The sequence below is a fragment of the Uloborus diversus genome, chromosome 9 (genome assembly GCF_026930045.1).
Source record: "Uloborus diversus isolate 005 chromosome 9, Udiv.v.3.1, whole genome shotgun sequence".
NCBI lineage: Eukaryota > Metazoa > Arthropoda > Arachnida > Araneae > Uloboridae > Uloborus > Uloborus diversus.
Window position 1 is genome coordinate 136,636,928 of NC_072739.1, and position 23,290 is coordinate 136,660,217.

Consider the following 23,290-nt stretch of genomic DNA (forward strand, 5'->3'; position numbering starts at 1 on the left):
AAACTTATGTTTCTCCAGGGTGGCGACAGGAACTGTGAAAAAAAGTTCTCTGACTTTTCCCTGATTTGGTTCACTAAATTTCCCTGATTTACGTTACCAATGATAATAGTTTTCTTTCTTTGCTCTACTTGAAATTCATTGTATGTTTGTATAAAATGCCGTATTTTAAAAGTTTTAAGTTGTGTAAAGTTGTTGAACAAAAGATATATTTTAAAAATATGCTACTTTTTTAATAAAATGGTTTAAAAAAAACAAATCAAGTCAATTTTTTTGGGGGGGGGGACTTTACAAAACAGTATATTAAATTTTTCTACATGGAAAGATTATAGAAAATTAAGAAAAAAAAAAAACTTCCAGAAACCACTTAGCATAAGAATTTTAAGAAACTATTAAAATTACTCATAAAAACATATGTGTATTTATGATAGAACTAAAAAGTAATTGAAATTATTTTGATTTAAGTTTTCAAACAGTATAATATTTGTTACAAGAATAACGAGTAATAGTGAAAAAATAGAAGTAATGTAGTTATTATTATATGACTAATAAACATATTTATGCAAAACAGACGAAACCATTTGATATCCATTCATAGGGAGCTTTTCTCTAATCAAAAACATAGGTTTTAATGAATGAATACAGCATTTTAAAAATAAAAAATTAACCATTTTTACTTACGTACACAAGTTAACTCTATTTCAAATCATTTCAGTATGTAACGAAAAAAAATCTTAAATTGCTTTTGTAGCAAAAACCTTTGAAATGCAAGAAAAAAAAGAAAAAGAAAAAAAAAGCAATTAGTTAATTCCAAAATATATAAAAGAAGAATACAACTTGGTTATAAAAATAAGGAATCACTTAAGTCTGAAGAAAAGAAAATCTTTATAATCTGCGGTAACAACAAATAGTATAACGGCAAAAAAACGTAAATTTTTTTCAATTGAAAGTTCAATTTTAGCAATTAAATTAAAAACGCAAAGAAGTAATAACTTTTACGCTTTTATAGTATTAATTCAAAAACCAAAGATTTCTTCTTGAAATCGTGATTACAGTACTTAATTACTTCGAGACAATGGAATAAAGGCAAAGGAGCTAAGGCGTTAATGAAGGCTTCCTCTTTGCCTGTAAGGTTGTTTATTTTACGTAGCAATGAAAGCGTAATAGGAAATTTCAAGTTAGGTAAAATAAACAACCTAACAGACACAGAAGCAATCTTAGGAAGCTCATCCTGTGGTTAATAAGTAAGGTTCAATACTTTGACGTTAAGGAAAAAAGATGCATAAATATGCGCAGTGTATAATCGCACCTCATTAATTTTACTTTTTTTTTGAACAGATAACTGACGGAAAATGCAAAGGGAATTAGAGTACTTAATTTTGTAAAGTAAAAAAAAATTTTTTTTTCTTCATAAAATCAATTTTCCCTGATTTTTTGTTATTTTTTCAAAATTCCCTGATATTTCCCTGACTTTTCCCTGATTAATAATGTTCCCTGACTTTTCCCTGATCTCCCTGATTCGTCGCCACCCTGTTCTCTCTCTAAACCAGATATTTATTTAAAAAAAAAAAAAAACATTTATTAGCGAATTAATCTTCTGATTCATATGTACTTGTTTACTTATTTGCACATTTTCAAATGCATATTAATTAATAGTGTTGGATTCCTGACATTGACCGTAGCAGTGGGTCGCAAGGATTAGTTTTGCAGGCGGTATGTTGGGAGGCCATGCGGTTATGCTGTTTTAGAGTACTGTAGTTTGTAGAAACTATGATTGTCTCGTAGCAGTTGGCAGTTCTCTAAATGATACATACACATTAGTTATTAATTAATTTTTTTATCTTACTTGTGAATCAGATGAGACTGATATCCTATATGCAGGTATCTGATGTCCCCACCATAGCTGCCTTGAGATACACCAATCTCTAGAATACAAAAATGAAACTAAAATAAATAAGATAGAGAATAAATAAATGATAAAACAAACTATTAAACCAACAATAAAAATCATTCCATATACATGTTTGAATGTTACAAATAGGATATTTTTGAAATAGGGAATGTTTTGAAAATTTTTCAATAAATCTTTCAGAAAACTTTCTCTTTAAACAATAAAAGTTTTGCAAAATTATTTTCTTGTATACTAGTGGTTTCAAGAAAACAAACTGCAAGGTTTTTTTTCATTAGTTATTAATGAGTCGTTGTTCTTTCAGCTTAACTTTCTTCATAAACTATTAAAGCACAATTTATTTTTGAAAAATAGATAAATACAAAACATGGTGGATGAAGTTGTATGTAACTGAAAAAAAAGGTTGAAATAAAATCTTACAATATTACAAAACTTTAATGATGGTGTTGCAGCAGTCAATGGGATTGTTGAAATATTATGACATAGAAAAGTCAGCCTGTCATTCAAAACTAATGTTTAAACTTTGAATCCAAACATGAGCTAGATAAAATGCTACTATGCGGTACGGAGTAGCACTGTTATACCTATTTGTTGCACAATATTCTTGCATTTTTTCAACAAAGTCATTGGAAATTAATGTAGGCAATTAATGATGCAAAACAATTTAAAGCTTCTCATAAAGATCTGTTGTTATGAATTTTATCAACAAAATAATTTTTAAAAACAGGATAGCTACTAAAAACCTACATTTAAGAAAGTTCTATGCAGACAAAACTGCTAAGGTTAACAATGATTGCTGATTTGTGTAATATTTTAGCGCAAAAAAGTATACTATTTTCCCATGCAGAATTAAGTAAAAATTTCATTAAAAATATTTACTTGAGATTCTTGAACCATTCATGCCAAACTTTTTGATGATAATCCGGGACAAAGTACAATTTGCCATCTTGAACATCCTGAAAAATTAACAAAATAAAAACAATTAATTTAATGCAATTCAAACAATTAATCAAGTTTTGAAATTTTAGCAACTTTCTTTTCTGGTTTAAATATTCACTACTTTTATATTAAAAAAAAAATACTTCATTTCCCATTTCATTTCTTGCATATAGTTCAAAGTTAGCACAACAAGGGTGCAATATGAATTTATTTTTCCAAAAAAAAGAAAAATTTAATACATTGTCCCTACATTATACATAACCGGGGTACTAAATCCGATGGTGAGGATCTAATTTTTTGCAACTGTCTTTGAAATATATGGTATTCAAGTATAGCATACTATGTTATATTACACTGCAGTATGAGTATGTAATTTGCTATGCGATGCTTTTGAAATTTTTGAGCCGTCATTAGTCATTCTCACAAATAACCTATTAGTTTTGAATTCCTATATTAATTTCGTATCCATGTATGAAATTGTCCTAATTTAGTTCTAATGTTTAAAAGGTTTATGAAAATTATTCCAATCTTGTCCTGTACACCGAGACTTACCTTTGAAATATTTATTCTATGCTCTATTTTACTTTAGTATATCCCGAAATGGAAAAACTGCAAAAAATGAGGCTCCCACTATTGGACTCAGTGCCCTTGATATATATATATACATAAGAACCATGTTTTATTTATTTATTTTATTGGAAAAACAAGTTTATACTGTCTTCTCATAAGTGGGAAGGTATCTTTGAACCAGGTGAATAAAACTTTTTCTGTGATTCTTAAGGTTGGGTAACTGTACAAAACTTTAGAAGTTTTCTTTCAGTTTTATGTCAATAATGCAATAACATGAACAAAACATGAGTGGAGATGTTAAAAATAGAGAAGTTCTGAATTAAAGTTACCGAAAATGATTGTATAATAAATGATGTACAATTTTAGCTAAAATCACCAAAATACTGACTGGCACAAGGATGTACCGATCAGTTACCTTGACAGCTTTCCTGCCCATGTCGGTGCAGTCCAAATACCACTGCTCCTTGAGTCGGGGTTCCACTATGTCGCCAGTCCTGCTGCAGAACGGAATGCTGAGGGCATGGCTTTTAGATTCCTTGAAAAGGCCTTTATTTGACAAGCTGTCCCTCAGCAACTGGCGCACAATCAAGCGATGCTTGCCCTAAAAATGGATTTTTTGTTTAACCTAGAAGTGGTAAGGCATACTGACACCAAAACAAAAATCTAATGTGGACACCATGCTACTTTTTTTGTAAGCCTATTAAATAACTGATGTCCCTATAATAACTCAAAAGAATGAATGCATGTACTCATGCATGTGCATTAGAAGTTTTACTTCTTAAATGCATATTTTTTACTCTTTAAAGTAATATGTAAATATAGAGGAAACTTTAAAGAAATTTAATGGATCCCTTGGAACTTTAAAGAAATTTATGTTTTTGTTCACATCTGGGATCTCTGAAATGGCAACAACCAAAACAAAATGGAATGTGTAAAAGAATCAAAATTACAATATATTAGTTCCTTAGAGTAAACAAAAAAACATTTTAAATACTTAAACACCCATCTTGTTGCGAGAAAATGCAGAAAAAAAAACTATTTGACAACGACTCATGTTACAAATACATATGATTTTATTGATGGTTCATCAGGAATCTTGCTAAATATTGCCCTTATCACCAAACTGAACACCAAATTCAGCATTTCAAATCAGTCAGCTTGTAAGATAAAGATTGCTAAAAAGTAAAATAAGAAATAACAACGTCAAAAAGCACAAATTGCTGATTACTGCACGTGCTTGGTCATGGCAAGGAACACCTTTTTCAATACAATAGAAATGAGCTTATGGATGAAAAGACATATTCCTTTTGCATTGAAAAAGGCGATCTTTGCAACACCAAAACACGTATCAACACCAAAACACGTTTGACATTGCTACTCCTTATTTTACATTCAGTTTGTATTATAATCCAAAATATATCTCAAAAACACAGCAATATTCTATTAATTACTAACAACTCTACAAATAAAATTATTACAATGTAAGTAACTCATATGAAAACTTTGAAACAAAATATTCACCATGTTAAGGAACTAATAATATTTAAATTGCACAAATTAGCACTTATGAAGAAACTGAACATAAAACCTCTTTACCTTGAAATTCTCTATTTCTTGATTAATAGTACCATCATCATTTAAAATATCATTAAACTTCAATTTATGTTTTTCTGCAAGCTCAAAATCTTTAAAATCATGACCAGGTGTGACTTTTAACACCCCTATAATTCAAAAGTAAAGCATCAAACAACAAATAAAATTTCAATTTGAAGAAATTATCTAAATTTCAAAATGTGAGTACAATGATGAAATTTTAGTTTCTTGATTAGAAAAAATATAATTTCAGTTTTCACAAATAAAGGCAATATGTTTGTTTTGAAAGTCATATGACTGCTGTTATTTTTAGCTTAAACACACCAGTAGGTCTGTGAAAAGAAGAAAGATAAGCAGTTTTCCTTGTAAATTATGTGAAAAATTCAGTAAAAGAAGTAAACAATGAGCTTTTAAATTCAAGAGAGAGAGAGATATGATAGAGAAGAAAAAAAAGGGAGGGAATACACTATTTATTTTTTAAAGATTTGTAGGGAAAAATAATAAATAAAGAATAAAGCACCATGCAAAAATAACTATGAAGAATTTCAATTCAAAATGCAGCATTTTAACAATTGCTTGGTAACAAGTTATTAAAAAAAAGTATTTTGAAGGATCGATGAGGGTCCTGAAGACTTTTCTTTTCTTTATAAAATGATTTTATACTGCAGTTCTGAGAACATCTTCTTTGCTATCTGAGCTTTTCAGGAAGTTCTGAACTCTTTGTAGCAATTCAAAAAAAAAAAAAAAATATTAAAGAAAATCTAGCAAATTTAAAGCAAACATCCATGCAATCTTTTTGTAACCCAACAAAATTAAATTTGTTGAAGTTTTATTAACCCATATAAATTTTTCTTGTTTCATTGTGCTTTACACATGTTTAATGACAATCCCGTAATAGAAAACAGTGATATTTCTGACACCTATCCGATTCTTGAGCAAATCTGCAGACTAGTTTTGAATTAGAAAGATATTTTTTTTTCACACTCTGCATGAATCTCTCCAATTTAATGTCACAAAGTACAGTTTATAATATAACAAAAAAGGCGCCTAAATCTATCGAGCGGATAAGAGATCAAATGCACTCGCTCCGGCAGCTACCTGAACTTCAGTTTTCCGTTTTATTTTGAAATTCTTTAGCCTGCATTTTGCAAGTAAATTTTAAATTTAGCATGTTTTTTTTAAGCTTTCTATGGTGCTGTCACAACATATCTAATGGTGAATATACACTATTTAAATTTTAACGGCGCATAGAATTTTTTAAGGAAACCAGTTGTTTGGTTTAAACCACGTTGGTTTAAATCCTGGTTTTAACCAAGTGGTTTTTTTTAAAAAAAACATGTTGTGGTTTTTCTTTCAAAATGTTTTTTTTTTCTTTTGAAAAACTTCATTGTTTTCCCCAAAATGTTTTCATAAATTTTACATATTATTGCAAAGAGTAAAACCTCATTACTGCAAAGTAACTAGCAAAGCTTTATAGACTTTACACTAGAAAGCTTTACAGATTTAATAAATTTAGGAACTTATGTTTTTAAGGTAATGCAGTTTGCTCAATAGTTTTTCTTTTGTTTTTGTCTTTTTTTAAATCAATGAAGCTTTCCTATTAGGTACATAAATATACAAGGCAGACCAATTACGTTTTTCTAAAATTACATGGAGAAAAAATCCAAGTAGTTTTTTTTTTTTTTATTCATTCAATTACCATTTTTTTTCAGTCTTTTGCATTTCAAAATAGTCCAAAAAACATATTTCAACCAAAGCTTCATTTACTACCTAATTTGCTTGATTACCAGGGGTGATTGTTAGGACTCGACCGATGCATCGGCGCCGATGGTTCAACAATTTAGCCATCGGCATCGGCATTGGCGGCCGATGCTAACTTGCAGGAATAATCCGCCCATCGGCCTGAAAAAACATCGAAAAGCCGATGGAATTGCCCGATGTTTTTGAAAATAAAGGAGCTTTGCTGTTTTATTTTTTAATACAAAGTAAAGGGAGTTATTGTTTTCATATAAAATTGTTTACTTAAGTTTCAGTATGAATTTCTATTTTAGTCAACCCTGAATGAGTTTTTAATACTGCATTCAGGTACCAAACAAGTTAATTATTGCGTTGTTTCTAGCAGCTGGATGTACGTATGTATCTCTCATAAGTAATAACTCAAAAATGGTAAGCTGTAGAAGGATCAAGTTTTGCATGTGGGGTGTGCGTACGTTCTAGTTGTGCACTTCCCTTTTTGTTTTCAATCGGGTGTTCTGAAAAGCCTGTTTACTCATTTTTTTGGCTATTAATTACTTATTTCAATGCAAAACTAATATAGCGTCTCATATTGACGATCATTTGGTGATATACAGCCGAATTGGAGACCATGCAAACAAATATGAGATGGCGCAACCAGTTTTTGTGTCATTTTGTTACATTCCCGTTGAACCGACGGTAATTTTTAATTTTTCGATATTTGTAATATGAATCACAGTAATGCAGTCTTTTCTCTATCGCTTCGGCGGAGTTACAAGTTTGGGACCCTATTTCTCTATCACAGAAGTTGTAAAACATTTATCATAAGCATTTTTGTAACTCCTACGGCCTCTCGCGCAATTGTAACATTTGCTATATTTTAAATCCGCCACTGACGTCAAAATAAACTCGGGTGCAAGTTTTGAAAGGTTTTTTTCTGCTCAATGTTTGTAATGATTTTGAACTCTATGTTTTACGACTATTTCTTGAACTTCCGAGAACACTTGCATGCCTTTCCTCCCACTCCCTCAATTTCTAAAATTAAACTCTAGTTATACTTCTGAGTTGTTTAAAACTAACACCATTCATAAAATTAGAGATTTTTTCTTTCAAACTTTATCTATTGTTTAGAAAGAATTTAGAGCATTAACGTAAGAAATTGATTAAAGACCTTTTGAATGGTGACATAATTCGGAAATCAAAGAGATTTTTGAATTTTTTTTCGGAAGTGCTGAAGTAGATTCAGAAATTCTTCCGAGGCGTTGTGGTCGCGGATCTGTACTAAAAAAAAAGCGATTATTTATTTTGGTCAAGAAATGTAATTTTGCGGATTTCTCATATTTGTTTCATCTATATTTCGTAATGCGCCATCTTTTTTGCATTATTAATAGCGATCGATTTTTTTTCTGTTGTAAGTTATACGATTTTGATGTATTTATATAAAATCAATGAATAAGGTTTTTTCGTTTTTATAGAAAAGTTTCAAGGATTTTCTATTATGCAATTTTTTAAATTTCAGAAAATTATTGTTAAATTAAAAAAAAAATAATAATTTGAACTTGTTTGTAAAGTTTCATAAAAGATCAAACAATCAAATGGTTCAATATTATGTGTGCAAACATCAGATCAAGTAGTATATGTGTTCAGTTATTAACTTGATGTAAATATTGAGTTTGTTTGTGGTTAGCTGCGTTTTAAGAACTTCACTCTTTTAATAACTATTTCTTTTTTCAGCAAAATTTATGTCACTGTTATAGCTTTTAGGAAAAATGGAAACTTTTCTATTCATAAATTTTAAATAAGTATAAAAATATTCCTATTATGATTTAATATTGCAATTTATCTGTTACCTTTTTTGTTTAATTTGATGACTAAAAATGTCTACGTGCAATCTTTCCATTTTAATTGCATAATTTGTGGACGGTTTCATAGTTTTATTCTTAATGTTTTTTTTTTTTTTTGAATGATTAAACAACATAGTTTAATGTTTTTTAACTATGTTTAGTGTACCTAAATCCATGCATTATTACAATATTACTGAAATCTTAGTTATATGTTCAATTTAAAAAAAAATCAATTGGTTATTAAACAGTCTCTTTGTTTTTCTTCCTTTTCTTTCTTTCTTTTTTTTTTTTTTTTTGGCTGTTGTTCTTTCTCTTTCATCATACAGCAGTCAAAAAAGGAGAAGCATAACTACACCCTATACAGATTGAACACAGTACGACCCAAAAGTTCGGGGACAAGCAGTATAAAACTTTACCCAGAATAGTTCGCATTACCGAAGCACATCCACCTTCAAAAGGTAACTTTGAGGGACTATGTACTTCTGCCAGTGTTCATATAACTTTTGGAAACACTCCTGGAAGCCATTTTTCACTACCTTCTATGATGCAGCTTTATCTTCTCCTGAAGGAAGAAAGCGGTGTCCATGCAAATGTTTTTTTTTTTTTTTTTTGCTGAGAACAGGTAAAAGTCACATGGAGCTAAGTCCGACGAAACGTTATGCTATTTCTTTGTCATATCAGAGAATTGACAAATCGAACCTTGCTTCCTCAACATGAAAGTTTCCTTCTTCCTCACGATAAAGTTAAAGCAGCAGTACAAGACAGGAGGTGCTTACAGGAGGTTGCGAAAAATGTCTTCCAGGAGTGCTTCTAAGGCTATACGAAGGTTGGCCTGGTGCATAGTCGTTCAAGGTGACTATTTTGTAGATAGATGTGCTTCAGTATTGTGAACTATTAGGATAAGGTTTTATACAACTTGTCCTCGAACTTTTAAATCATACTACGTACGTATGAGTTTTCAACTTACTATTTCATAACGTTTTTGAGTGATGCAAGTTTACGCGCATGAAGACATCACAAGAGAATTTGCGATAATTAATTGAGGAGGTGTTCAAAATGGATATTTCGGTCATCTATATGTTCTTAGGTACATATGCATATACAGATGTGCCGGTAAAACTTGTGAAGTTTAAATTGGGTAATCGTAAAATAGAAATTTAGGTCGAAATCTGATTTTTTTTTTTGTGATTACAATTTCTTATTCGTAGAAAGTAAGTAAAGTGAAATGAATCAATCATCCTTTAAATCCCTGACAATCTTATCTATTTCTGTTTAATTTTTTTTTTTTTTGCCATCGGCCAACGGCATCGGCCATCGGCAATCGGCCATTTGGAGGAAAACAATCGGCCATCTTTGAGCAATCGGCCAACAATCAGCATCGGCCCATCGGCCAAAAAATGCCATCGGTCGAGCCCTAGTGATTGTGAGTTCCTCAAAAAATACCTGAAAGTTTCAAATCGAGAACGGGGGGGGGGGGGGGGGGGGGTAATCTTTGGCCCCTATTACTTAAGTGCACCTTTGCCATAGTATTAAATAGTTCTGAGTTAAAATATTGTGTGTACATTTGATTAAATTTTTAATGGTTACAAAGTTACTTTTGAGCTAGTGTTATACAAATTATCTTGACATTTGTCCATCTTAAGGGATAGGTGTCCATCTTAAGGCTCTTGCAGGTATATTTGATGAGTATCATATAATTAAAAAAATTTGCGGAGGTAGGAAGATAAAAGCATAACAAAAAAAGTAATAATTCCGGTATTTTTGGACATAAAAATACTGGAAATACTCCCGAAAATACCGGAAATTCGGTAAAATACCGAAACACAATCACCCCTTTATTACTTAAGATTTGTTGAGATAGATTATGTACCATTGAAGCGATGCATAGTGCACATAAATCTTAATGCTGGAATATTTAAATGACAAGAGAAAAAAAAAACTAAAGAAGTCCAAGAATACTTAGAGTAGGCATAAAATTTCGGCTCAAGTGTTTCTAGCAGTATAAAAATCAAAACCATGCTTTTGATTTATTTCTCTCAAAATTTTTGATTAAACTGTGCATTGAGGTTTTACGGAACACTATTTAAGGAACGCTGATCTACACATTCCAGACCAAAACAGCTTACCTGAGCCGAAATCTTTATTGATGCTCTCATCTGCTATAATAGGCAAGTGTTCGCCAGTGTAAGGGTGAGCCACCCACTTCCCTACCAAATGAGAGTGTCTTGAATCATTGGGATTTACTGCCACTGCAGAGTCCCCCAACATGGTCTCGAGACGTGTGGTTGCCAGCAGAATTTTATCACCTGAAAATTAAACAAAAACTCCTTATTATTATAAAACATTAATGATTTTAATAATTTGCATTTTGCAAATTAAATGGTTACTAAAGAAATCGATGCAAGAAAATCAACTGGATCACTTTCAATTTAAAAGTCAAATCAAATTTCTAAAAGAAGTAACTTTTGTGAGTAAATTAAATTGTTTACAGAGTAATCAATGCAAGAAAATGAATTGAAATTCATTTGTATTTATTTTTATTTTTTAAGCCAATTAAATATTTTACAAATGCTTATCTGTAAACTACTTCAAATAGACTTGAAAGCACATTTTAATGCACAAGCTGCAGCAATAATAAATAACCTGATACAGTGAAACCTCTATGAACGACCACCTCTATATAGCGACCACCTCTATTAACGACCAATTTTCCATGGCACCGATTTTCCCCCGTATATACCTAACGTTAAAATACCTCTGGGAAAGACCATCGAAACCTCTCACAACGACCGGCATATCAAAAATTTCAGCTGTAACAAATGCTAGGAATTTTTCGTTAGAAACCAAAAAAGAGAGACAACAAATGAATAGTAATAGAACATTTAGTTTACACACATATCAGTCTTCTCTTGTTAACAGAAGTGGAAAGAAACCAGAATAAGGGATTTAAATCTATTCTCCCTGTGGTTTCAAACATGTTTTTTCTTGTCTTCTCTTGTTCTAAACCTCAAAAATGTCACAAAAAGGAGGGCGTAATTTTTCGGACCCTTGGGAAATTAAAAGGTTGCACAGGTATATCACCAGTCAAGTCAGGCGTGCGTCCCCAATCATTCAGGAAGGGTGATAAGAATAGAAGTTCTCTAAAGGATTGCTTCTTGGAATTTCTTGGTTACTACCGGAGAGGGGTATTGGAACGGTCCAATCCTAGGTCGTATACAAATACAAATGTGACGACCAGCAACAGGCTCTGGGCCCAGCTAGGCTGGTCCTAGTCAATTAATTAGTCCCCAATGAAGATCAATGGCCCTCTTAAAGCTATCCACTCCCTTGCTCATTACCGCCTCTTCCGGTAAGCTATTCCAAGTGCCCACGACCCTGCTAAAGTAGTAGTTTTTCCTGATTTCCAAGTTAGCCTGAGATTTAAATAGCTTAAAACAATGAACCCTTGTCCTGCTTTTCCCGCAAAAATTTAATTCATTTACATCTTTCATTTTGATAAATTTAAATAACTGAATCATGTCCCCTCTGACTATTAAGTCTGGTATCATAATCTAAATCTGAGAGTCCCCTTACTAATTTAGTTACCCTTCTTTGAACCCTTTCCAATACAAAAATATCTTTCTTCAGATAAGGCGACCAAAACTGAACAGCATACTCCAAATGAGGTCTTACTAAACTCCTATATAAAGGCAGAAGAACATTCTTAGATTTGTTTGAAATAGATCTATTGATGAACCCAAGCATTTTGTTGGCTTTGTTACTAGCAATACTGCACTGTTGACTAAACTTGAAGTCCTGATTTATAAAGACACCCAGATCCATAACATTTTCTGCCTGATTTATGACTGAACCCTGTAAACGATATCTCATACGCTTATTTCCATGACCTAAGTGTAGCACTTGACATTCCCTACATTAACTGCCATACCCCATTTATCTGGCCACTTAGTAATATGATCTAAATCCTCTTGCAGCTGTTTTACTTGTTCTTCACTTTCGACAATCCCCATAACTTTTACAACGTCATCAAAACAATTCATGCTTCCAGAAATATTTTCATTGATGTCATTCATAAATATAATAAACAAAAGAGGCCCTAAAACTGATCCCTGAGGAACCCCACTTAAAATATCACTCCAATTAGAATGATTTCCTCTCACAACTACTCTTTGCTTCCTACCAGTAAGCCAATTTCTAACCCAAAGTAAAGTTTTTCCTCCTATTCCAATGTCAGCTAGCTTGCTGAGAAAAGCAACATGCGGTACCTTGTCAAAAGCTTTTTGAAAATCAATATAAACAACATCCACACATCTTTTGTTATCTAAAGCTCAGGTAACCTTGTCGTAGAAATGCAATAAATTAGTAGTACAGGATTTACTTTTCCTGAAACCATACTGCAAACTAGTCAACAGAATATTAGTCTCTAAGAACATCATGATCTTAATTTTGATCAAAGTTTCGAAAATCTTACAAATCATTGAAGTCAAACTTACAGGTCTATAATTCCCAGCAATACCTTTAGACCCCTTCTTGAAGAGTGGCGTTATGGTAGCCAGCTTCCAGTCCTCTGGCACCGTCCCCGAGTTATAAGAAGCATTGAAAATATTCAAAATAACATCCACTAATTCCTCTGCACATTCAACTAAAATTTTTGGATAGATATTATCTGGTCCCGGAGCTTTAGTTGCTTTAATCTTTTTCAAATGAAATAAAACCTCCTCCCTGGAAAATACAAAATCCTCAAGCTGTATAATAGCTTGTGTCTTGTTAGTGTCAACTGTTGAGATACAGTTATCGTTAAACACACTGGAAAAAAAGTTATTTAGAACATTTGCAATATCCATATCGTTTTAGATTAAATTTCCATACTCATCAACCAAAGGCCCAATTTGACTGTTTCGAGCTTTCCCAGAATTAGCGTAAGCAAAAAATCTCTTAGGGTTCCCATCAATGTCATCTGCCAGCCTTTGCTCCAATTCCCTTTTCGGAATCCGTACCAAATACTTAAAATTTCGCCTTGCCTTACCATACTGGAGCCTCTCCGCACTCTGACCAGTTTCTTTAAACTGACGAAAAGTGGCTTGCTTATAATTATGAGCTTCTTTAGTCTCCCTGGAGAACCACATGGGCCAAATTTTGGTACTAACACCTTTTCTCCTAAATGGAACATAGTCCCCAACCGTTTTAGCAAGTTTATCCTTAAATTCCGTCCACTGCTGATCTACGTCTCTATTTTCCAACCCTGACGAAAAAACCTCTTTCAAGCTCTGCCTAAGTGCAACAAAATCGGTGTTTCTGAAATTGGGCACAAACCTAAAATTATCATCTTTGCACACTTCAAATTTAACCCGGAACCTAATGCTGTTATGATCACTATCTCCAATATGCTCCACTACACTCAACCCCTGAACAAAACTACCTATGTCACAAAAAACTAGATCCAAAATGGCCTCCTCTCGAGTTCCCTGAGTTACAACTTGATCTAAGAAACAGTCACCAATTACTGTTAAAAATTCCTCTTCTTTGCCATTACCAGGATAAAAATTATTCCAATCAATACCCGGAAAATTGAAATCCCCCATTATGATAACAGATCCCTTACTGGACATGTCACTAATAATACGGTACATCTGTTCATCTTGTCCCTGGTTTGAATTAGGTGGCCTATAAATGTTTCCAAAGCGTAGTTTTTTGCCCTTACTGCTCATCAACTCCAGCCAAACCATATCAATATCAGTAGGCTTATCATTTATGACCAATTCATTGCAAATAAAATTGTCTCTAACATAAAATAAAACCCCACCACCTCTTTTACCTACTCTATCCTGTGTGAACAAATTATACCCAGCAATATGTAATAACTCTGCATCAGATTCGGTAGCCCATGTCTCTGTAATTCCAATAACATTTAACTTCTCATCCATAACTATGCTTTTCAATTCATCCATCTTGTTCCTAATACTGCGAGCATTGGTATAGAAAACTTTAAGCATGCCTAAGTTGCTTTTATTTAACACCCTGAAATTTCCTAAATTACAATTGTTAACATTACTACTCTTGTTTGTCACTTTATTTCCATTTCTAGCAATACCCAAAAAAATTTCATTTTCTCGATACCTGATGCTTGAACCATGCCCCCCATTCCAACTTAGTTTTTTGACTCCGAAGCCCTTAAAATAATTCCACTAACCATTTTGACCACTGTAGAGCTCAGATGCAGGACATCCCTAGCAATCCAATCTCGTTTACAATGACTCCATACATCAATGAACCTGATACTATGCTTTTCGCAAATTGACTTCAGTAGCAAGTTCATACACCTCGCACGTTGATTTAGCCAGCTCCTATGCACTCCATACCTGGGAAGCAAACCAACCACTTGGACATTCGTCGAAAAGCTGGTTGCTTTATCCAACAGGGATTCCCATTCCCTAGAAAACTCCTCATTTTTACTGTGGCCTACATCATTTGTTCCCACGCACAAAATAACCATGTCCTCATTATTCAATACTCCCTTCTATTCAGCAACCATATTAACGTCTTTTACCCGAGCCCCTGGTAAACAACACCTAGCCACCTTACGCTTTACTCTCCCAACTGTGTTACCCACCTCCCTTACCATAGAGTCCCCCAAAATTACACCCTTAGTTTCCCAATCTAACTCCTCATTTGAAACTTCCCCCTGAATTTCTGGAACATTTATACCCTCTACAACTGGCCTACACCCTAATGCTGACTGGGCTTCCAAAACTAGCATCTTAAGTCTTAAGTCTGAGAGTTCAGCACATTTAGTGCAAATATAATCCTCCTCAAAAACAGACTCATTTTCCCCCTTATACAGGCAGAACATATGACATAAATCACAAGAGATCCACCTGTCCCCCTTCCCACTCTTTACCTCTTTCATAATGCATATAACACCCATTTCTACTCAGTGAATATGTTCCAAAAGGCAAAACAGAAAGATAAAAATGCAAAAAAACACAGAATAAATACTAAAAACAGCAGTAAATAAACAGAGTTGCTACACCCAATAAAGCACACAAAATCAAAAACCAGGAGATCACCACATGTTAGGCTTAGCTCCAAAAAATGCAAAAACACTTCAAGAATACAATAACAGCAAAAATTAGCCCCCAAAACACAATAAAACTAAATTACATGATAAAGTGAAGTAAAAAAACCTAAAACTAGACAGTAATAATGAAAAATTATAGTAAAAAAACACTTATCAAATTAGCAGCAATCAAAATATACATTGAGGATTTTCTTTCCGGCCGGGACTCGAACCTAGGGCCACTCGCTTGGAAGCCCAAAGCTCTACACATTGGGCTATCCGATCATTAGAGTGAACAAAATCTACAGCTCATTCGAATAGCAAAAGTATTTTTTTCAGTGTTGCATTGGAACTGCATTGATCAACATCGCAGTAAAAATGTCGAAAAAGCGAGTTGATCTCACGCTCGAGAAACGTATTGATGTTATACATTTAATGAAGGTGATGAAAACGTGGGGTTGACGGATGCTGTACGATCAAGGCTGTCAGCTCAACAAACTAACAGAGATAGATAATCTTATGTTGCACTCAGATTGCACTAATAATTAGGACATTAATAATTTATTTTTACAGCTAAAAACTAAGTTAGAATCTAAAGTTGTTTCAGACGAAACTAAAAGCCTGAAGCAGGTAAATCTCTTTACATATTTTAACGCTACTAAATAGTGTTTAAATGTAAAAATCGTATAAAAATTATGTTTTACATTAAAAATTTCAAAAAAAAAAAAGAAGTCTCTTTGTTTAAACGTTCTTATTCTATTGCTTTTGATTATCCTGCAGGAAGAATATGAATAACTTCCATAGGTTTAATTTCTTTTTGAATGTTAAAAAATAACCTAATGACCTCTAAGAGCGACCAACCTCCATTAACGACCACTTTTTTCAGGAACGGAGAGTGGTCGCTCCTGAGAGGTAACACTGTATTTATTAATGCATATTTTTCTTAGATAATTTTGATATGAACACTTCTACATTGGTGTGAAAAGAAAAGTGCATCACACATACCTTCTAGATACAAACTCAGAGAAGCTTTTTAAAAGGATTCATACATATGCATAAAATAATTTGTTTTGTATTTTATAATTCATTTTTTTATTAGTAGTGTGTTACAAAAAGTGACAAACGGTGAAAAAAAAAATGCTTCACTTCCTTCAAATGTATTACATCAGAGCTTCAGAGCTTTACAGAAGGTTATTGTTGAATCACATATAGATTTGATTCTAATTACTTGAATTTGCGATGGGATAATAAAAATAGTCCAACAATCCCAGTTCTACTGGATCTGCTAAGCCTGGAATTCTAATCTTCGTTTTACCCGGTATTTCTACGTGATCTACCTGAAAAGAAAAAAGAATATTTATTTTCAGAAATCATATAATTAGAAAAAAGTAGAATTTTCTCTCATTATAGTTTAAATATACACATGCAGGGTTGGCCAATTCATACGACTCAATTAGCCTTTTTCATGTCATAGGTAGTTTTAAGAGAGCTATTGATATTCACTGGGGACTAATAAATTGACTAGGACTAGCATGGCTTGGTCTTACTTTAGTTTAATAACTTGATTTTAACACTAGTGGCACCCACACGGCTTTGCCCGTAATAGAAAATTAAAAGGTCTTTTGGTTCACCTGTATATTTACAAACAATGTATGGTGAATTTTCTTGCCAATTGGCTTGTGCCCACATTACGGTTCCCCGTTATGATAATTTCGTAATTTACTCATCCATCTTATGATAATTTTGTTCTTAAAATTGGAATAGAAAAAGAACCACATCGAATTTTCGAAAAATCGCTTCGAGGTGCACATTCCCATGCTACAAACTAAGTTTGTGACAAATTTCATGAAAATTGGCCGAACAGTCTATGTGCTATGCGCGTCACAGAGATCCTGACACACAGAGATCCGGACAGAGATACTTTCAGCTTTATTATTAATGAAGAAAATTTGCATTTAAAATATTTTATTTTACTATTATCTTAGTGATTTTTTGCATTTATTACTAAATTAACACTCAAATTAAACGCAAGAAATGAAATCTAGATATTTAAAAAATCGATCTATTTTTAATTTTCAAAAAGCATCTTGTCTTCTAACATTACAAAAATATCTTCTTCCGTTAAAACTGTTTAGGAACAGAAGCAAATTTGAATTATGCAAGGTATATTTCTGCATAAATGTCTCTAAATACCATAAATGTTTTATTTATTCCATAAAATCTATTTTTATGAAGGTCAAAATAATCATACATTTTTAACTTAAATGTTATTTTAAAAACATGAATTGAAACAATCAAACATTTTTATAAACTACATTTATAGTTGAAATATTACTCGATTATTCATCCATTTTTAAACAATGTACAATGATTCAGATCAAAATCTTACTTCAATGTCTGAAATAACTGATCTTATTTCACTGGACCAATTGACTAGTTTTTCTTTTCGATATATCAAATTATCTTCAAAAAGTTGAATGAAGACTTTTGTCACAGCTTTTGAAGCATTCTACAATTTAAAAGAAAAAATATATGAAGAAAAGAGAGGAAATATGATTGCTATTGAAAGTATCATTTCTTTAACTTTTCAATAAACTGAATTAATCTTGAACCTGTCTAAACACACACACACGCACCAAAAAAAACCCCAAGACTTTTTGTTTTTGGAGCATGTAGGGAGCAAATAATAAGGAGTGAAAACTGGACCTCTACCTCTACTCTGCATTTTGATAAATCACTTTTTTTCCTCTTTTTTATGTAATTTTAAGTATTTCTTACCCAACAGACTTTGAACTGAAATTACACCAGAGATATTTTTAACTCATTTATAGAAAATGGTCATCAGACGGTACCCAAGTCTGCTACCATATACAAAACAGCTCCTTTAAGCAATAAAATTAATGCATAATGTAAGAATGCATATTTAGCCTGAGCCCCACTCCCAAATACAGTAAAACCTGTCTACAATGATACTGTTGGGACCTAAAAAAAATATTGTAATAGACAGGTTATTGTTATAGACAGTTTGATTATTCATGCTGACTTTTTTCTGGGGCCGAAAAAAAAAATGTTTTAACAGGTTATCATTATAGACAGTATCCTTATACACAGGTTTTACTGTAATACTATGCAACATACTTTCACAATATCACTCCATGATCTCTATGCCCTTTAATCAAAAACTGAATAAATATCAACAATTTTTATGTCCACAGAAATATTTTTACAACTCATTAAAATAATGTTACAATCAATTTGAATAATCTTTTGCTGGTCAGCAATTTTTAAGGGGATTATTTTGCGACAGTATTCATCAACAGTATGTGACAGTTCATGCCAAAAATTTTCAATCTAATTCACTGTCACCATGTTTGTTGAAAGTTTGATAGAAACTACTTGTTTAGCATTAACAAACTTTTTGCTATATTTTTTAAGAACATTTTGACAAAGTAAGCCTTTAAATGAGGCCACATTCAAGACTAAAGGCTACGTTAAAATGATAAACATAAGTCAAATAATTAAATTGAGCCAATAAAATGTAAAACAATCCATCAAATAAAAAAATACCATTTAATAACAAGAAAAGTTTGATTTAAGAAAGCTGCCAACTTAACCAAACGGCATTACAAGCTCCAATGAAATATTAAATAGTTCCTTAAACAAATTTATTGAGCTATTATTAAAATGTAAAAAAAAAAAAACATGACAACAACGTATTTTGGGGGATTTTTGAGCAATCACGATTGCTTATTGCTTTCATTTGACTGTACTTGATGTTCCGGTTCCTTTTTCAGCTTGGACCAGGCCTGCAGCACCACCGTCCACCGGCGGCGGCGCGGCTGGTCCTGAGCACTGTCCCCCGAAATCCACTTTTGCTGGGCGGTGGCCTCCATGTCCCACACACACGAACGCCTACACACACACACACACGAACACCTACACGCACATGCACGTACACAACACTCACTCACACACATGCATACATACACTTACGCACCCACACACATGCGCCTACACAAACACACACGCTCGTGATTGTGAAAAACATAATTTGAATTCAAGATGCCAAAAATTCAAATTAATTTTTATTTTATTTTATTTATTTATTTTTTTTTTCCAAGTTTCTTCAAGATAGAAAATAAACAAGACGCCAAGTGACGTTTCCACAAGAGATAACGTTTTGAAGTCATGTTATCTTTCCAGATATGGTAGTCAAAAACAACTGTTTTTCTGATTACAAAAGTTGGTAAAAATTTGGGTGGAAACATGTAAATCAATTATTATGAGAAAAAATAAATATATGCTTACAGAGCATGTTGTTCCTTTGGTAAAAATATTTTTTGTGCTTATGGCAATTTTAAACAATGCAAAAATGGGAAGATAAATTGTCAGACTCATAAAGGCTGGTTTGTTGTACAGAGATGAGTCAACAGTAGTTTTTACGGCTTACTGAATGTACATCATACTAATATCAAAAAGCTTTCTTAATTTCTAAAATTTTAACTTTACTGTTTTAACATTTTTTAATATAAACAACTATGATACTGTCATAACTAGTGTTATTTTCAGTCAATTCAGTCAATTATCAATTTTTATTTCTGCCTTTTTAATTTGTAGAGAATAAAAAATCTCAAATTAGGCATAGTTCTTTTTTTAATAAATGTTTTTTATTTCATTTTATTTCTATTTATTTATTTACTTTTGGAAAATAAAATTCAGCTAAACTTTTTATCCATTATTTTAAATTTTTGCAACTTACAAAAGATTTGAATTAAAATTAATTTTGCAATTGAAAAGCTCGGGGCAGAAATGTGACAAGCAGCAAGGAGTGACTTCTCGATTAAAATTTTAGTTTCTCAAAACTAAAATTGAAATTAACATGACAATGGACTATGTCATTTGGAGAAAAACAGATCTGGTTTTAGTATTGAAGAACACAGAGTGTATAATACCTTTGAAAAATTCTACAAATATTTTTTATTAGTTGGAAATTGGCCAACTGAAAATTCACATCATGAGGCTTATCACATTCTTGTCCTGAGCTCTTCAATTAGTCTATAATTCTAACTGCAACATCGCTGTTTTGAAAAAAAAAAAAAACTATGTAGGTTAAAGGGAAATGAAGATAAGTCAATCAATTAGCGATAATGTATTAAATAAACATAAAATTGCATGCAAAGTTTAAAATACCTCATCCATTGTAAAAGAAGTTCTGGTAAAGTCGAGTGAAGATCCCAGTTTCTTCAACTGCATCTCAATATTCTTCTGTGTTCTAAATAAATAATTTTTGGACATTAAAGTAAAATTTTATTCCAGATTTTTTGGTATTTTTAAAAATTTTTAGCTAAAAGTAATTCTAACAAAATATAAGAACGTGTTTCCACCATTTTCAATTGGAAAGTAACTGTATTATTTTTTTCATGATTATACTCAGATAACTTAATGTAGTTTTTCTTCCCCACACTTAGTGACTTATTGCTAATTCTTGAGTTATGCCCAAACTCATATTAGTCTTGTTGACAAAGATAGGTTTTTATTTTAAATAGATTAAATGATATGTTTTATTTCTAACAGCAAGTAACTTTTAAAAACGCTATGTAAAACTTATGTTCATTTTAGAAAAAACTCATTTAGAAAGTAAATAATAAAGAATAATATTCATGGCTGCAGTTTTGTTACAAAATGTATTAAATTGAACAAACTTATAAGGGAATATTTATTTCCAAATTGTTCACTCTATTTATATTTAAAAGATCTTTACACAATTATTGGTCAAAATATGTTTCAAAACAATACAACTGAAATCACATATCAATAGTTATGGATTTAAATTTTTGGAAAAAAAATAATAAAAATTTCATATTTTAACATTTAGTTAATAACATAGTCACATCATATTGAATAAACTTAATAATAAAGTTTATAACCTAAAAATAAGCATGCATAAAAATGCAACAAAAAAGGGAAATAATAAATCAAAATAGTAAAAACTAATAAAACCATCATTAAATTAAAAAATAATAATAATTGCCAGCCATTTCTAATAATTTTTCTCCTTTCAAGTTAAATGGGGAAGACCGGGGTTAGTTGTTACACGGGGTAAGTTGTTACATTCGAATTTAAAAGTAACCGCCAGTACAAACTGACTTTCCTTGCAGTAGATGATAGCCCTCACCCATCTGCATTCCCTGACAATCACTGGAGTGCTTGCAGTCAGTAGCATAGAGAGTGCTCAAGAAAAACGATTTTTAGAGCCTGAAAGTAATTTTTCTTCCCCATGTTATTTTTCTATTTCTGGCGAAGCCGTTGCAGATAACGAATTTATTTCTATACCACGTGAAAGCCTACATTTTTAGGTAAGTGCTAACATATTTAAAAGTTTTCTACAAAGATATAGTACCAGCAATATGTGCCAATAACTAAAGTGGCGTCGTATGGGGCAAGTTGTTACAAGTTTGATGGGGTTAGTTGTTACAAGTAACAACTTGCCCCATGCAAGTTTTAATTTAATATTATGTTTTCTTTTTAAATGTGATATGGCGGGGGACTAAAAAAACAAGACGGAGAGGGGCAAAACACCTAAAGAAACATACTTGGATGTGGCTAAAGAAGTAATTGCAGGTAGTTCATTACGAAATGCAGCCGATGAATTTCATGACACTAGAGAGATTCTGCAGTAAGATTAAAAATGCTAGTGGTGGTAAGTAGCATTTCTGATTTGTTTTACTGCATGATTTAATTCATATGAAGTATTGTAGTTGGATGACGATAGTAATAATAGTAATAGTTCTGATCTCTTTCATTCTATGATTAATTTATTGTTAATATGTATGGTTGAATAAATAATAATAACAACTATAATAATAATAAATAATGTATTATTCGAATGTATAGGACTTTCTCCAACGCTGCAGGCAGTGTAGAAGTGAAGAAGGTTCGCAAGTGGAAACCATAGGTCAGCACCACTTTAGACACAAAAGTGAAAAATGTTTTGCAAGCCGAAGCTGGGAAACAAAAATCTGTGAAAAAGAAATGGTGTCTAACAGAGAAGAAATCAACAGACACAAAGGCCAAAAAAAAACTGCAAAATGGTGCGTCCAAACAGTGCATCCTTTGGGTGAAGATGATGAAGATTGGTTCTGCATAGAGTGCTCTAAACCATACTCAGAATCCAAAAAACCAACTAAACAGCTTCAATGTCGTAATTGTGACAAATGGGCACATCACCGATATGCTAATTTTGATAAATTATATGCTTGTGAAAATTATAATTTGCGGACAATGATAATGATAGTTTATTAGAATAAGTCATTAATAAAGTAAATTTGTGAAGCCAAAAAGTTTTTAATTTTTAACGTGGTTAAGAAGTTTTAAAATTTAACAGAATAAACCAGAAAATGTGTAAAATTCATTTCATTAAGAAAATAGATCTCATGTAACAACTAACCCCATATACTGTAACAACATGCCCAGTGGTGGGGTAAGTTGTTACAATCTACATCTATTCAAAAAACTAGAAATATTTTGGAGTAGTGGCTTCTAATCATTTTTTAAAAAATATGTTATGAATGCTATACAATCTAGATGCATTTAAAAGTTTCACACGTGTAAATAATTAAAATAGTTTAGCATAAAAAAATATTTAAA

General features: G+C 32.0%; 1 protein-coding gene across 1 annotated transcript in view; it reads right to left on the minus strand.

The window, feature by feature from the left end:
* LOC129230101 (valine--tRNA ligase-like) overlaps positions 1 to 23,290 on the minus strand; it is an 86,005-nt gene that overhangs the window by 44,018 nt on the left and 18,697 nt on the right. Inside the window, exons 6-13 of the mRNA XM_054864499.1 lie at positions 20,834 to 20,915; positions 18,033 to 18,152; positions 16,872 to 16,980; positions 10,713 to 10,892; positions 5,012 to 5,136; positions 3,831 to 4,016; positions 2,786 to 2,862; positions 1,844 to 1,922 (exon numbers count right to left, since the gene is read on the minus strand). Of these exons, the coding sequence (XP_054720474.1) occupies positions 1,844 to 1,922; positions 2,786 to 2,862; positions 3,831 to 4,016; positions 5,012 to 5,136; positions 10,713 to 10,892; positions 16,872 to 16,980; positions 18,033 to 18,152; positions 20,834 to 20,915 (958 nt within the window). The remainder of the gene's footprint in view (positions 1 to 1,843; positions 1,923 to 2,785; positions 2,863 to 3,830; positions 4,017 to 5,011; positions 5,137 to 10,712; positions 10,893 to 16,871; positions 16,981 to 18,032; positions 18,153 to 20,833; positions 20,916 to 23,290) is intronic.